At 41.2% G+C, this 17,264-nt stretch overlaps 1 protein-coding gene across 1 annotated transcript in view; it reads right to left on the bottom strand.

The window, feature by feature from the left end:
* The window catches only part of rnf103 (ring finger protein 103), a 56,228-nt gene that overhangs the window by 19,529 nt on the left and 19,435 nt on the right, over positions 1–17,264 (bottom strand). Inside the window, exons 3-6 of the mRNA XM_034165471.1 lie at positions 14,243–14,358; positions 4,897–5,319; positions 4,565–4,697; positions 596–682 (exon numbers count right to left, since the gene is read on the bottom strand). Coding sequence (XP_034021362.1) covers positions 596–682; positions 4,565–4,697; positions 4,897–5,319; positions 14,243–14,358 — 759 coding nt within the window. The remainder of the gene's footprint in view (positions 1–595; positions 683–4,564; positions 4,698–4,896; positions 5,320–14,242; positions 14,359–17,264) is intronic.

The following is a 17,264-nucleotide window of genomic DNA, read 5'->3' as shown; positions in this document are numbered from 1 at the left end:
ATGTTAAATCTATCATAAATATGATTTTACAGACACTCATAAGAAGGAATGAACATGCAACTGTTTTACCAAGCTATTACAACGTAAACATTACAAATAATTTTAGACAGCTCCAAATGCGTTCTCCACCTCATGAAGCGCACGAGAGAGAAAAGCTGCAGCTGTAACGGTCCTGTGATTTGAGGTGTTTTCAGCCAAACTCAGAGAAAATTATTAATCTGCTACTAAATATTTGTTTTATATACACAGCGTCCAGCGGCACAAAGTGTGGCATCCAGCTGGGAACACAGTGGGTGGCATTGTCACAACGAATTGTGCGGCAGTGTGGGGGTTTATTTTTTCTGCTTCACATAGGCCCATTGATGTGTGAGAAGGGCCCATCATATGGAGCTAATGGCCACTCTTTTACCACTTTTAAAATACCACACTGGAATCACTGCTCTCTGGTTAAGTCCCACCCACAACACTATACCCACAGCCGATCATTATTAAACATAAACGATTACTGTGGAGTGAACATGAAACGTGTGTAGCCCCAACTGTGCATGTATTGCTGTGTTGTGTAATAAAAGTTCTGATGTTGAAGAATTCCTACCAGAACAGGAAGCCAGGACACCAGCATTATGGAGTTGTAAGTTCCAAGAGTTCGAATCAGAACAACAAATCGTTTCACTGTTGCTCCCTGTAAATTAAAATGAAAGCATTTGAAAAACATATATACAGCAAGAGAATCCATGATTACATTTTAGTTTTCAGGCAGAAGCAGTCCAGGTCAGAATTATTGGCACCACTATATTTTAAGCACAAAACTAGAAATATGTCTAGAAATAAATGCAAATTAACTAATTTTGTATCATCAGAATATTTAATTAAAGACACAGAGTTCTGAGAACAGAAAAACAAAGTTTTCATATAGTTGCCAAAGGTTTCAGAATCAGTGGACTCAAACATGAGTGATAGAGACATCAAGTGTATCGATGAAGGTCTGACAAACAGCTGAATCCTCCTTCCTGAGTGTGGTCCCTAAAGTGTGAGCGAGAGAAAACAAGGTCCCACGTCCTGGTTTGGGGTTTTTCACAGAGTGCAGGTCCTTAATGTACGTGAATGACCGGAGTGCCAGTCTAGTTACTTTTTTGGCTGGATCTACCACAGGACTGACTATGTGACAGGCCAGAGCTCGTGCACTCTGATCAATTCACAGATCAGTTTTGCAGCCACTTCTCAGACAAGTCAACAAGTCAGGGGACGGATGCATGAACATTTCCAAGTCAGTGAATATGCTCTGGACTGCATTTACATCAAGTCTAGTCGTTGTATAACGGATCATAGTTGGTCTGTGGTCCGCAGCCACCCCCCCCCATAAAATCATAGTGTGCATGGAGATTAAAGCAGCTGCACATGCACGTTGTGCATTCAGCAACACAGCCTTCTGCTCCTCTTGCTGCACGCTCAGCACATGTCTGAATCCAAAAACAGACTGAAGCTCTCAAAACGTAAAGGACTTGAGGACAAAGTTTCCAGCTTAATGAAGGACGTGCACAGCCAAGCTTACAGAAAGTCCACAGCTCCGGAAAATAATGAGTTTTCCCGACTTTATACGAGCGTCTGGTTGGCAGGACCACTGAGCTGAATGAATTCTGAGTGGTGGGTTGGATGACAGCGTGCTGTCTCCCAGACAGAAGGAAAACCAGAACTTGGCGCAGTGCACCTACGTCACACTAAAAAATACAATTCCCCTCTACACTTCCTCACACACACCCATACACACTGTTTAGTAACGTGCAAGTCCAACGTCAACATGACACGTCAGCGCGACACGTGCTTTTGCTGACAGCTAATTTATGAAGCCTTTTGCTTATCGCAGGGTTCTGGTGGCCAATAAGGCTACTGCTGCCTGACTGGTCACCTTGTTGAAAATGGCTCATTTCATGGTTTTTCAAAATAAAAGGCTACGAATTGGTGGATCATAGCTTCAATGTCCAGTCGCTGCATCGCTGCATATGGTATTTTAATATGATGGTGCAGGTAAGGAGATTGATCAGGTTCTTATGGGAAGATGCTGGAGACTTCTGCAGAAGTGTAGTTTCTGCGCAGTCTGCCAAGGTCCTCTTCCTAAGTTGCCAGGGATATTGGAATCACCAATGTCTACAGAAGGAGGTGTATTATCTCTAACAGCAGTGTGAATATCACCTGGAGGAGACAGTGCATGGCTCAGTGGAATTCAGCTCCTACGAGTTGAAGGTCAGGGACTGGAACAGTCTGCTCAAAAGATCAACCAACAACCACATCTTTGGTATGTGAGTATTCACTGAGCACAATCATGACTATTGGCTGTGCTTCTTTGCAGCACATTGATTTTCATAAGCACTTGATTGGAATCAAACGGATGCCCTGACTGCAGCACTTCTGAAGCCGAGTGAGGACTAAATGTCTGGGTTTGTGAATGTCATGGATCAAAACTGAGATCCAGGCTTTCAATGGCTTGAACAATCCAACAACTAGGAGCAGTGGGCCATCACAGTATGGGGACCAACTCAAGATGTAGAGACACTGCTTTTGTCAGGTACAGAGAAAGGAGCAGACCATAAATAAGCATGTTTTATGTCATTGGGTCCTCAAACTACTGGAAAGAGGTCATGGCTTCATGAGGTCCCTGGATATAGGTGTCTGATGATGCTGATACCTTTGCAATAGAACAATGAAGGTCCAAGTCTTTAGGGTCCTCCTGCTGTCGTAATGTATGGTTGTGAGACTTGGATGCAATACAGTGACCTAAGCAGATGTTTGGATGTCTTTGGTACTTGGTGTACTTCGGAGGATCCTTTGGTCTGTTGGAATTACTTTGTGTCTCAGATCAGATGCCCAGATCAGATCAGGCATATTGTCTGCATTGTGAAGGAACATCAATGTTGTGCATCTCTAAGTGTGACCAAGCATACAGTGTTGAGGACCTCAGCAACTAGAAAGCACCAAGGGGACGCCCATGTTAAACCTGGATTGGCAGATGGCTACTTTGGAGAGGTGGGGATGGACTAGCTTTTTGTTTAGGTGGTTGCCATCCGAGACCCAGAGTGGTTCAGGGCTCGACCATAGCGCTTGTCCGCTCGACAGTGGTCAGTGAACGTACTCTCGGACTAGTGCTCCATGCCCTCTCTTGCCCAATGTGGCAAGTTACTTTTCAGGTGCATTTCAAACTAAATCTTGTCAGAATAGAATAGAATAGAGTCTTTATTGTCATTGTACAAACATACATACATACAATGACATTTGTCCTCTGCATTTAACCCATCCTAATTATAGTTAGACACAATCTAACCACTAGGATCAGTGGGCAGCCACAGTCCAGTGCCCGGGGACCAACTCCAGATGTAAAAATGCTGCCTTGGTCAGCGGCAGAGAAAGGAGCAGACCCTAAATAAGCATGTTTTTGATTGTGGGAGGAAACCAGAGTGCCCGGAGGAAACCCACACAGACATGGGGAGAAGATGCAAACTCCACACAGAAAGGGCGGGAAGCGATCCCACCACCTTCTTATGTGAAGCACCAGTGCTAACAACTAAGCCACCGTGCCGCCATGAATCTGCCATCCTCCTGGGGAGGCAGACTGGGATAAATAAATGAAACCCAATTCTCTAAATCCATGCATGTTTCACCCTCACCTCACCTCATATGTGTGGTGTCAGTGAAGTGAGCAGGCACACGCAGCTCACCCAAGAGAAAGCATGTGTGTTTCTCTTAGATGGCACATGATGGAAACTTCTTACCATAGCACTTTACATGCAAGTCAGCAAGATTATCCCTGTGTGGGTTTTCTTCCTGCTGACAGACTGTGACCGTCTGTGCCACGGGCATAGCCAGAGGGGCGAGGGGTGTGAATAACCCCCCAACCCCCTGAGAGACTAAAGATCCACTTTTGAAGACATTTGCACATACACTACTACTGATAATAATAATAATAATAATAATAATAATGAATACATTTTTAATAACTAAAACATTCAATCAGTATTATGCTGTGTGTCATAGTTTTACTCATACAAGTCTGTGTTAAGTGGAATTGAGGAACAATATATATATATAAAAATTGGTTTACTTATCATTGAAATAAATAAATCAAACTGAAAGGAGTAGATTTTATTAAAGGTGATTTTTTTTTTTTTTCTTTAATGCATGGCAGAACTGTTAACCTGTCAAGATGCAGAATGGACTGTTTTTAATGTGCTTGCAATATGTTTCTGTGCAACTACAATATCTATAAAACCACAAGTATCAGATCGGTAGTCTGTATCAGCAGATACGCAATATGATATGTATATGTGGATTATTTTGTTTAATTGGTTTACTTCCCATGCAGCAAGCAGATCTGACCCCCATCTTGCCTGGTATGGTAAGTGACATCTAGGGAAAAGCGTACGGCCCTGTGGTTTTGTGGTGCAGCAGATGCAGTGACATGTGGCACAGGTACACATTACCAGACCTGCCCCGGCCTAAAATTCAGGTGTGCCGATAATTCTGATGCAGACTGTGAATGAGACAATATAAATGAAAGGGCGAACAGAGTAACCTGTGTGATGAAGAGGTCCATCCAGGCCAGCAGGTTGATCAGCACCAGACTAAGGACAAACACGTCGTTGACCTCCGGTTGGATGGAGCGAAGAAACGTGTCCATTGCAGCCAGGGACAGAAATTCACCCGTGCTGAAGAGACAGAGGGGAGTCACACAACTGTAGAACTAGAATGGCACACAGAAAACAGCCTACCTCTGACTAGGCACAAAATGTTTTGAAAATATGAACGTCTTCTTCATTTTTTCCCTGTTTATCTCATGTAAATGAGCTCTGTGTCTGACCTGCAGTCAGCCCCTTCACAAAAAGGAAACTAGGCAATGTCCATTACCTGTTTCCATAATGATAAATGCCCTCAGGTGTCTTAAGAATGTAGGCGGGGCTATGCGGGATGCCGATCTGTGATAGGTTGCTGTGATTGTCCCAACGACGCACATCCACAAAGACAAACTCTATCCTGCCTGTGAATTTTACAGACAGGGATGAGAAGAAGGCTGGAGGCTGAGACAGACGAGCAAACAGGAACATTTTCAAGGGGTGGGCGAGGTCAGAATGCCACTCCGCCAGAAGCTGGTCAAACCGATGCACGGTTTTGATTCGATGGGCAACGTGAGAGGTCATCCAGTGGAAAATGTGCTCAGTTTCAATGCAGCACCCGTTATATTCTTTCAGCATGACTTTTCCCTTTGAAGCTGAAGTTTGAGGAACAGACATGATCATCGTAGAACGCTGCCAGCCGCGTTTGATGCACGACCTGGAAAAAAAGACACACCCTGTCACAGGAAAAGAAAACTCACTGATAAAATACAGATGGGAAGATAGACTGTGCTATAAGGAGCTCTTACAACTGAAATATTTGCCTCCAAAATTTGGCATTGAAGCAGAATCCATCCATCATGAATGCCACAATTTGAATGAATGACACAATTTTAACCAATCAGAAAAAAAAAACCTGGATCGCTTGTGGAAATGCTGTGACGTAGCCTGGGCACAGAAAGCTACACAAGGCCAACACTCTGTCATGTTAACATTATTCATTTTATGACTTACAGATAGCCTGCCTAAAACTTTTGCATCGAAACTCAAACTTTATTAAAAATGCCTCCATGTAACCTTGCAGCTGGAAAAACACACCATCTCTGCCTGGTGTCCTCCATTTTTCCTCCCTATCAGAAACTGTGCCACACATTCATTGTTCAGTGAGAGTTTTCATTGGAAACCCTGAAATGTATTCATGTGTATGTGTCTGCTTGTTGCGCCCCCACCCTAGCTGGTGTACAAAAAAGCACCTTCACAGCTGCTCTGGGCTCACACTTATTCAAAATCCTACAACACTGATTTTGACTTTGTGTGTCTTCGAGACCTCAAATTAAAAGCCTGTTTTTTAGACAAACTGTCAATTCATCTGACTTTTCTTTTCCATAAACAGGCTCAGACAGTCAAAGTCCTTTTTTGCCTCCACAGTTGGTGTCAGAAGCGGAGATGCTTTCTGGACCGACGGACCAAACTGGGGAGATGGCCAAACAGACCCAGTAGGTAGGCGTCTGCCTCATACCTGGCTTTGACGGAAGGACCGACCGGTTTGGGTTCCCGATCGCTAGTGCAGCATTTCCACGAACCGTGGGCCTTGTGTCAACAACACAACATCGGTGACCAAGACTGTTCTTTTGTTGTGGTAATTAACATTGACCAGTTGACAACAGGCTTCGTAGGTTAAAATAAGACTTTATTTTAACTGAGTGTGTGTAGGCTCTTGTAGGCCACCTGTGAGTTTCTGAGTAATAGGAGAATTTTAATTCTTTGAGTTATGTAGGAGTCACAACAAAAAGTGATTCTGAGCGTAGAGGGTGATCACACTGCAGTGTGTTATCTCTGAGGGGAGGAGAATTTTATTTCTCTGAGCAAATTGTAGGGGGTCACAGATCCCTGAGCTGTAGGAAGTAATACCATAGTGTGTTATTTCTGAGTGTACTAAATAAGACATTTTAATTCTGAGCATAAATATATATATGTGTGTGTGTATTTCTGAGGTAGGACACTGATTTAGTGTCTGCGCAAACTGGGAACAAAGCAGGAAAAGAAAAACCTGATGAGGTTGACTGGTGTGAATAATGAAGGAGAAATACGGGGAAAAGTGTTTCACACATATGAATATGTGGGTGAGAGATGTTGGTTTCCCGGCAGGAGGTAGTTTAAGCCGACATCAATTGGACATATTAAAAGCAAATTTAAATAAGGAAATGACAAAACTTATGTCAAAATCTAAAGTTAAGATGGTAGATGTGATCGATATGGCAAACTGTTATACTGCATATGCTGTGGTCAAATGAATGTGATTTAATGGATAAGAAACAGCAGGAAGGGAAAAAGAATGTTGAACAGAAGGCTTCAGATGAGAAAAAAAGACACACACACACACCCACAGGGCAAACATTATCACCTACTAATCCTTTTTCCTCTCTTCCTCCTCCCTACCCCTCAAACACTCTTTCCTCAAACAACCTTGCTGGGCCTGAAGTCAAAGTCCACGAGGGGAAGACTGGTGTCCTGTTTATCATCTACCCCAGCCAGATCCACCAGCTGCAGCTCCGCGACCTGAAGTGACTCCAGTTGTCATGCCGATGATCAAGTTTCCTGGCGCTAATGGTGAAAATGTCTTGGTTCACCGCCACATGTGGACAGAAATGTTAATGGCGGCAAAGGAATACCTCCCTCCATTCAGCCAGGGTGGAGAGGGATTTGCTGAAAAACTGACTGCTTTCTGTCAAGTGTGGAGACCGACAGGTGAACAACAGACCAGCCTCTTAAAGACACTCATTCCAGTCCAACAGTATCTGAAAATCCAGGCTGTGGTTGAACGACAAGCAGCACAAAGACAGACCCACCCGGAAGCGAACATTTGCAAACATCAAACAAATGTTCATAGAATGTTCATTTACTGTTCAGCAAGTTTGTGAACGTTCATATAATGTTTGTGATGTTTGTCTAATGTTTGCATGGAAGCAAACATTAGACAAACATGAAAGGAAACATTTGCAAAAATCAGTCAAATGTTCATAGAATGTATGCTTAATGTTCAACATTCACATAATGCTCATGTTGTATGTGTAAAGCTTGCCTCTAAATAAAAGTGTGTATGTGTGTGTATATATATATATATATATATATATATACATATATATATGTATGTATGTATGTAAAATTTCACATTATAGGAAAACATTAAATATCATTTACGGCATACAGAAAGTTAATGTTGGACTCCATTTAAATTATGTGTGTAAACATAGGTAGAATGAACAATAGGAAATAATTTAAGCACTCTACCATGGTAACCAAGAATTTGTCAATTTATGATTTATTCAGGCCTACTGAATATACTGTATAATTTCAAGATTACTGTAATAAATTGACAGAGCTAACTCCGAAACATGTCTTGGTGCAACTTGCATAAACATGCACTCTGTTAATTGGAATATTAATTTTTGCAAAATAATTTACGTCATTACAGACTGTGGTTGTCAGCTACCAAAATATGTTTTTTATGGAAACAGATTGCAATGGCGTATTATCCAGAAGTCCCACAGATCTGAGTTACATACATTTTGCCAAATTTAAAAAAAAGGCTATCTTTAGCATTTTTGTAAATAAGGAAAAATACATTAAAGTGATTAAAAATTGATTTACAAAATAATGTTTTCAACATGCATGAGCAGGAAGAATTGACATTTAAATAAAACAGCTCACAGACAAATAATATTTTTTACTGGTCACTTCACAACTTGCAGTTCAAACATGTTTTTAAACAAACATGCTGAACATGAGATGAATATAGCAGTCACACACGTTACAGTGGCAGAAATCAACTCGATTTCACATTTCCAGAATGAACATTTGTCCAGGGTTTAGTGTTTCACTCAGGCCTCATTTGAGGATGACTTCATGTCACAGTCAAACAGTGTTTGGTGGGAATTATTACAACATATTTCTTGCTTTCTGATTCCTTTATTTAGGCTGCTTAATTCATGTTTGCAGTGAGGCATGATATTATAATTATCCAGGGTAAAACATGTACATTGTACACAATATAATTGTAAGACCTGGATACATTTCTGTATGTAAAATGCAACATACTCATTCTGGTTAAAAATAAATAAATAAATACATAAAAAAGCATCAGTGATCATTGTGTATAATTTCCTGTAATCACATTATACATTCAAGTATTGCCAATTAAGTTAACAAATTTCTAGCATAAGTGTTTGGTTCCTTCGTGGTTAAAGCCAGAGCAGGTTTATCAGCTCAGAGAAATGCTGTCTCACAAAACTACTGTAATAATTGGGTCAGAACATCTGAAACACTATAGTGCTTTATTTTAAAACATGTTTGACCAACATTATCAGAGGATACAATTCAAATGAATTCATTTTATTTAAAGTAGTTTGTGTACATAGATCTATTTACTATTAAATTATTTTGTTAATATGCTTGCTGCTTCACAGTTGCTTGCAGTGCTGCTCAGGCACCAGTTGGTGGCAGTAGTGCACCAAGTTGGGTTAAAACCCGCTGTTTAACAGAGCAGAAGAAGACTTAGCTGAGTTGCAGCACTCAACTCCGTTGTTTTAGCAAATAGAAGTTTGTGTTCCACTAGTTAATTTGCCTGTTCAGTCTCTATACTGTGATTAAGAGACCACTGAGAGCAGAAGAGGAGACTAACGCTGGACGCTCGTCGACTGAGATTCCTCACAAAGAACCACCACATAGCTACCCATGAGGTAGAAGTTAGCTTCAAATGGCTGGGCCTTTGTGCCGTGATATCGACGCTGTGACTATCAAAAGAAGGTAACGGAAGCTGATATGAGCACAAATTCGTTTTAGCCAGAAATAACAAAACTTGATTGAAGCTTGATTATGCCAGTCATATATTAATGGGAACCAAACCAACACATTTTTGACTAGCACAGAGCTAACGTTAGCTACAGAGAGGTACAGGCCTAATTAATATTTTGACTAAAACATGACTCAAATATATACTCTCTTTTATTAGGTGTTGACGCATTTGAAATTTAAGTAATGTCAGTGCCCAGAAAGAGACTTTATGAAGATAAACTTGTGATAATATTTTTGGATTATTGCTTGTTTCCCCCCAACAGCAACCATGCCGGCTGCCATAAGAGTTGTTGAATCAGTGAATCCTCCATCTGATCAGTGGGTTGAGTGTGTGCCTGCAGTTGATTCACATCAGCCCGATTATCCCGAGGTTTGTACTATAATGGTTAAATAAGATTGTATAGTGTCTTGTGCCAGTAGATTCTAAAATTCATGTTCAGCAAGCAAAATATTCAAACATTTCTGGCAATAAATACTCTGTTCTATTTGGGATATAATTTGAAAATAAATGTCAGTAATGACGTTGTATATGCTAACTTTCCTTCCTTAAAGAAATAATTTACAGGCCCTGTTACTCAAACATTTATTTATTGCTGATATAAAGTTTCAGAATTTCTTATATAAAAAATTCTGTCCCCCTTGCATAATGTTTCATTTGCATAGTGTGTGCATACTGTCTATGGTACCATACACTTGAAACAGGACTTCTAAACTGTACTACTGAGGTTTACCACCTTATCTGGGGTGGAAAAACTGACCTGTGCCAACAAAAAAATAATTTTTGTAGATTCTTTTGGAATAGACCTGAGTAAGCACCAGAATGCATTTGAGATTTCACATTTTTCTGGGGGACAACCACCAGACCCTTCTTCCTAACCCAGATTACAGGTTTGAGAAACTAACAATCTTGCAAATCTGTCTTTTTTTGGGGGGGGGGTCACAGTGATAGTGATATGTGGATATGTTGTGATAGTGGATATGTTTTCCAAATGGGTTAAGGCCTTTTCAACAAAACACACATCAGCAAAAACAGTGGCGAAAATTATCCTCTGATGCAAATGAGAAACAACCTATCACCCTTTGAGATCCTGTTTTGACAACTTCCTCATACAGGGCTCCATCCCAAGGTGCTGACAGAGGAAGACACTGTTTGTTGATCATAATCTCATTGTATTAAGCTTTCACAAGTTCTTTCTGTGTGCTTGTCTCGTGTGAAGGAAGCTCATGATCATCGCTGGACTGGCCCTTTCCAAGTTCAGCTAACACACATCGGCCATCAAGGTTACAAAAAGACTGACGTGGATACACGCAACTCACTGCAAAAAAGTACTGAAAGAACTGACCCGTTCATTTCTTTCCCCCAACAACCTCAAAAGACTTGATCAACCCCATCCCATAAATCATGACTCCTTCTTTTTGTATTGATGTTTTGAATTTCCTCCTATTCTGCCATTCTTTGGTGGTGTCTTATAGGCCCTGCAAAAACAGATTTCTGTGAAACTTGTTTATGATGCGTTATTTGAAACCAGATGATGATGATGATGTAATGATGTTGGTGTTGTTATTGGAGTGGTTTTTTTTTTTTGTTTTTTTTTTTTTTGTTTTTTTTAAGAATGTGATTGTTTAATTTTGACTCACTTTTACAAAATTCCAAAAAAGCACCTTCTGGGCTCACACTTATTCAAAATGCTGCTATATTGATTTTGACTTTGCATGTGTCTTCGAGGCCTCGAATAAAAAGCCTGTTGTTTTTTTTTAGAAAATCTGACAATTCGTCTGACTTTTCATTTCCACAAACAGCCTCAGTCAAAGTCCTCTCTCTCTCTGCTGAGCAAACAGGAAGCCTTTCAATTTTAAAATAAATTAAATTTCTAAATGTATCATCTGCAGTGCTCGCAGTAACTCTGTGTAAACAATGAAGGATTCCCCCCCCCCATTCAGATGAGAGAAAGTGAATCTCTGTTTGGCTGTCCCCTTCAACTGTGTTCTGAGCTGCTGTGAATGTGTTTCACAGCCTTGGGAGGTTGAAGCAGCTGATTTTCAGTAACAATTCAGTTCACTTCTCCACTGCGGTCTGCGGAACAAACAGCTCACCTTCAGCTCAGAAACCACCTCCTCTCCTGCAGTTCAGCAGTAAACAGTAGGGAGCAGGCAGCACGAGAGATTTCACAGACATGATTTCTCTCCAGTATCGGAAAATCCCGCAGGTTGGATCGGGAAATTCTGATCAGCAAATTACATTATTATTGGAATCTGATACAATCCGGGATGTTAATTGCCGCTTACATCTTCCGCTTACACTTACATCATCAAGGTCTTTCCAAGCATGGATGGTCTCATACATCCCTGTAATGTTCGCACTTCTACAGGTAATTTAAGAAGGCCTGTTCAGTTATTGTATTCCTTAGAGGAATAGAAGGTCCGTTGTTCATCAGGCAGGAGGATGTTGTGACTTATTTGCAGTTGTATGTTGTAGAATACAGTTTAAATGATTATTAATTGAAATTAACATGACTGTACACTAATTACAAAAAGGTACAATGAAATGTATTAAGAGCCTTGAATGATTTATTCTGGAAAACCGGAAATGTTTTATTGTGAAGGGTGCTCAACTGGAAGTTTGTGTCGCCATCTTGACGTCTTTTCTTTCTATAAAAATGGCAAGTTCACGTTGCCTTTTTCTGTTTAATAAATCCAGAACTAAATGGTAGCAAAGATATCCGAGCCTCCATCATAATTGCAGAACCTTTCACTGCGTAATACATGATTTTCATGGATGGGATGTCAAGGTGCAGTCAGGGATTGGCGGGTGTCCAGTTTGGTTAACTCAGTTGCATTTCTGCTTTTTGCGGATGATGTGGTTCTCTAATGTGCAGCGCACTGACCAGGTTTGAGACAGTGTAAAGTGACTGAGATAAGGATCAGCACCTCCAAATTTGAGACCATGGTTCTCTGTCAGAAAAGAGTGGATTGTCCCATCAAGGTAAGGGAAATGTTATTGCCCCAAGTGGAGGATTTTAAGTATCTCGGGGTCTTGTTCAAGAGTGGGGATGAAATGGAGTGTGAGAGTGATAGACTGATTGGGACTGCATCTGATGTTCTGCGGAGGCTGTACCAGACCATCATTGGTGAAGAAAGACCTGAGCCAGATGTTGAGTCTCAATTTACCAGTCATTTTATGCATCTATCCTCACTAGGGATGGGTATTAGTAAGATTTTATCAAAAACAATGCCATTATGGATTCCGCTTATCAATCCAATTTCTTGTTGATTCCCTTATTGATACCTCTTGTGAATTTTCTGTGCACTAAAAGTAGGCTTTACATGTTTTCTATGTCAACATTTTACTGAGTTTTAAAGTAAATAAATATGAAACTGGTCACTGGATCTTTCATCTCTGGACTTAAATAAAATCTAAATGGTGGATCCTTCATCTCTGGACATAAATAATAAATCTGTAGTTTTTGTAAAAGCATTTCCTTTCAGACATTTTGGCATGAATGTCACTCCATACCTCTGAGCTGAGCTCAACTGGCTACTGCACGTCAGCGCAGGATGTCTCATTTCTGGAGGAAAAAAAAATCGTTTTGGTCGATTGCAATTTATTATTTGTATTACAACGTTTGTAAAGTGGTGTCATTTGATTTAAATGGAGATTCACTTTGAAGTTATTAATTCCGACCAGACTCTATCTTTCTAACTTGACTCGGCAGAGAACCGCGCAGCATTTGAAGCTGTGCGAACAGAACGGAGAACGATTTTTGTTTGTTTCTCACAACAAGACAGGAGTCCCAGTTAGTGACTTTGATCCACACAAAAGTGACTCACGACTGACATGTTTTAATGGCTTTGAGAGGGTTAAGAAGTGGATTTGCCGCTTCTGAAAAGCAGCAAAGCAAAGAATCAACGAAGCAACGGGTTGGAGCACTGCCTCGTTTGTTCAAGCTTCAAAGCAGAGCTGCGCTGCAGAAGCGATTGATTACAGATCCGCTGCAGCGTCTGCAATCAACGTAGAGAAATAATCATTCTGTGATTGTTTTTTTGACCATGTTGTCAATATCATCCAAACCAGTTACTGAAGTGGCAGGCGTTTCATTTAACACGTCACTGCAGACAACACGCTGCGGAAAGAGCACCTTCACTTTACTCCACCTCCGACACAAATACTTCGCTTTCAGCTGTTGTGAAATCTTTCTGCAGTCTGACATTTTGAGGCAGTCTCTTATTCATAAGGAGAACATAACCCAACTCCTTTCACCTTCATTCTGCACAGCGTTCTCACCATGAAACACCCAACGCATGTCTTTGCATAGATGAACAGAGGCGTGTCAGCATGCAAGGACTCCAGCCCACATGCACACTCCTGTCAGTTCAGAATGATTCTGACTCATAAACATATGCACAGTGTAGAGAACAAAACTGTGTTCTGTTTTTGGTTTACAAAAGGCTTTGTGACCTATGCAAGTTATTTTTGCAAAAGGTGTTTAATTTGTGCACAAAACAATTCAGCCAAAACCACTCCATTGGCCTCTGCACGCGGGCATCCAAAACACACATGCCATGAATCTGGTGGTGATTTTGCACAGGCACTTATTTTGTGGAGAGTAAGAACATTTCTGCACAGGTATTAGTGAAGGAGGACCACTGTATCTGCTCACAGATCCACCTGTGACTCTCCGAGCATCAGAGACCAAAAAACTCAGGATTAAAGCTCACACATCCAAATTAATTCCCAATGCACTGGTTGCAGCCGATACTGTGGCACAAAAAAGGACCCTCCTTCTCACCTGTGGTCATTAGAGCAGTTCAAAGTTCCACTTCTTATCCCAAACTGAGACAGTTTCTGGACCATCTTTCCCCACTTGGTCTGAGTGAGAGGAGCGTCCCGGTCCTGGGCAATGACCTGCAAATTAGACGAGAGGACCCACTTGAAGAGAGTCAACAGCCTGTTCTAATATCAAACACTGTCACTGTCAACTAAAAAATCCAGCAGCAGCTTTTACGAACAAGCTACTGGTTCAAATGGTTCAAGGAATCTGAAGGAATTTCAGTGTGTAAAGGATGAGGGCACAAGCCTCAGCTGAGAACCTGTGATCTCTGATTCCTCACAGGACACACTGGTATTCATTAATAGCTGATATAACCAGATGGGCAAGGGACTACAACCCCAATTCCAATGAAGTTGGGACATTGTGTAAAATGTAAATAAAAATAGAATACAATGATTTGCAAATCCTCTTCAACCTGGCAGCATGTGTTGCTCTAAAACCTGGATGTACCTCTCAGCACTGATGGTGCCATCACAGATGTGTAAGTTGCCCATGCCATGGGTACTAACACACCCCCATACCATCACAGATGCTGGCTTTTGAACTTTGCACTGGTAACAATCTGGATGGTCTTTTTCCTCATTTGTCCAGAGGACACAACATCCATGATTTCCAAAAACAATTTGAAATGGGGACTCATCAGACCACAGCACACTTGTCTACTTTGCGTAAGTAAGTAAGTAAGTAAGTAAATTTTATTTATATAGCACCTTTCACAGACAAGAGCCACAAGGTGCGTCACAACATAAAAGCACAGTACACCACACAATACATCAGACAATGGCCCGAGATATTTAAAAACATAGTATAGGATAGCAAAGCAACCCAAAAGCTAAGCAAAAGCTTGTGTAAAAAAGAAGATCTTAAGTTGGCTTTTAAAAATGTCGACAGAGTCCAGTGAGCGCAGTGAGAGCGGGAGACCATTCCAAAGCCTGGAAGCAACAGCCTGGAAGGATTGCTCTCCTCTGGTTGCAAAACGGGTGCGAGGAACCATCAACAAATTTTGGTCCACAGACCTCAACGCCCTGGCAGGGGCATAAGGCTGGATGACGTCACAGATATAGGGAGGCGCCTGGCCATGTAGAGCTCTAAAGGTTAAAACCAAAATTTTAAAATTGATCCTGAAGGACACTGGCAGCCAATGAAGCTCCTTTAAAATTGGGGAAATATGAGTCCTCCTGTTAGCTTGTGTCAGAATTCTCGCTGCAGAGTTCTGTACTAACTGCAGTCGACGCAACTCCTTCTTGTTTAGACATGAAAACAAACTGTTACAATAGTCTAAACGTGTCGATACAAAAGCATGAATAATAAGCTCTAAATAATTTCGAGACACCATTTTCCTGAGCTTAGAGATGTTTCTTAATTGAAAGAAGCAATTCCTCGTCAGCTGTTTACAAAGCTGTACCAAAGACATGTCTTTGTCAAAGATGACACCCAAGTTTCGAAGACATGATTTAGCAGACTGGCCCAGGTCTCCCAAGTACTGCTGAATACCTGGAATATGGGCATCAGGGGCAATAACCAAAGTCTCTGTTTTGTCTGCGTTGAGCTGAAGAAAGTTATTCGTTAGCCATTGTTTTATTTCCGCCAAACAATGGAGGAAGGAATCAAGCCTCTTAATCTCAGATGGCTTAAAGGAGCAGTAAAGCTGGATGTCATCCGCAAATAACTGGTAAGAGACATCAGTAAATCTTTGAATGATCCTACCTAAAGGGATCAAGTACAATAAAAACAAAATGGGGCCCAATACAGAACCCTGAGGGACTCCGCATAACAGGTCCACAGACTCTGACCTTATCTGGTTAGCAAAAACGCTAACCACCGAAGAACTGACCCCGACAGTCCGACATGATCCCTCAATCTATTCAGCAGGACCTGGTGGTCAACAGTATCAAAGGCAGAGGATAAATCCAAAAGAACCAACACGGTGGATTTCCCAGCATCAGCAGACATCATAATGTTGCTGGACACTTTCAAAAGAGCCGTTTCCGTAGAGTGTTGTCTACGAAAACCAGACTGAAACCTGTCATGAATGTTATTCTGATCCTGGAAGAGTGTCAGTTGGTCTGAAACCACCCTCTCGAGGATCTTAGACAGGAATGGGAGCTTAGAAATAGGTCTAAAACTACTTAGCTCCATTTGATTTAAACCTGGTTTTTCAGTAGAGGCAACACTATGGCATGCTTGAAAGCACTGGGAAACACACCGGTGGACAAAGAAAGATTTACCATTCTAGTAACACACGGACCAATTACCTCAAATACTTTAATAAAGAGCCTGTAGGGAAGGATGTCCAAAGAGCAAGAGGAAGGTTTCATCTTGCTCACCAATGCCGAAATATCAGCTAGTGTCACAGCCCTAAATGAAGACCAAATGCTGGGAACAGGCTCAACAACAGTAGAAGTACCACACAGGGAGGGTGGGATTTTATCCTTAATCAACTTGATTTTGTCAATGAAAAAAATCAAAAAAGCATTGCTGTCAGCTTCAGAAAACACAGGAGTAACTGAAGCAGCAGGACATACAAGAGACTTGATTGTATCAAACAACACTCTGGGATTCTTCTTATTCACAGACACCAGCTGATTTATGTAGACAGAGCGGGCACTCTCAGCCATTTTGTTATATGATAAAACCAGCTCCCTGAGGTGAAGCCTGTGAACCTCAAGTTTAGAGGATTTCCACAGGCATTCAGTCCTACGACACAGTCTCTTAAAACTTAAGAGCTCTTCATTTATGCAAGGGCACTCATTTTTCTGTAAAGACACGTTGTATTTAACCGGAGCCAACTGATAAAGAATAGTATCACAGTGTTGGTTAAAACACTGGATAAAATTGTCCACATCAAGGAAATCAGTGAACAAACAAGGATTAAACATAGAAGCAAATCTTTCTGCAGTATCAGCAGTGATGATACGCCTCCGAGACTTAACTTCTAAGGGCTTCTGATCAGATCTGAAATGCAGGTCAAACGAAACAA

Source organism: Thalassophryne amazonica, unplaced genomic scaffold, assembly GCF_902500255.1.
Source record: "Thalassophryne amazonica unplaced genomic scaffold, fThaAma1.1, whole genome shotgun sequence".
NCBI lineage: Eukaryota > Metazoa > Chordata > Actinopteri > Batrachoidiformes > Batrachoididae > Thalassophryne > Thalassophryne amazonica.
This window is presented reverse-complemented; position numbering and strand designations above follow the sequence as displayed.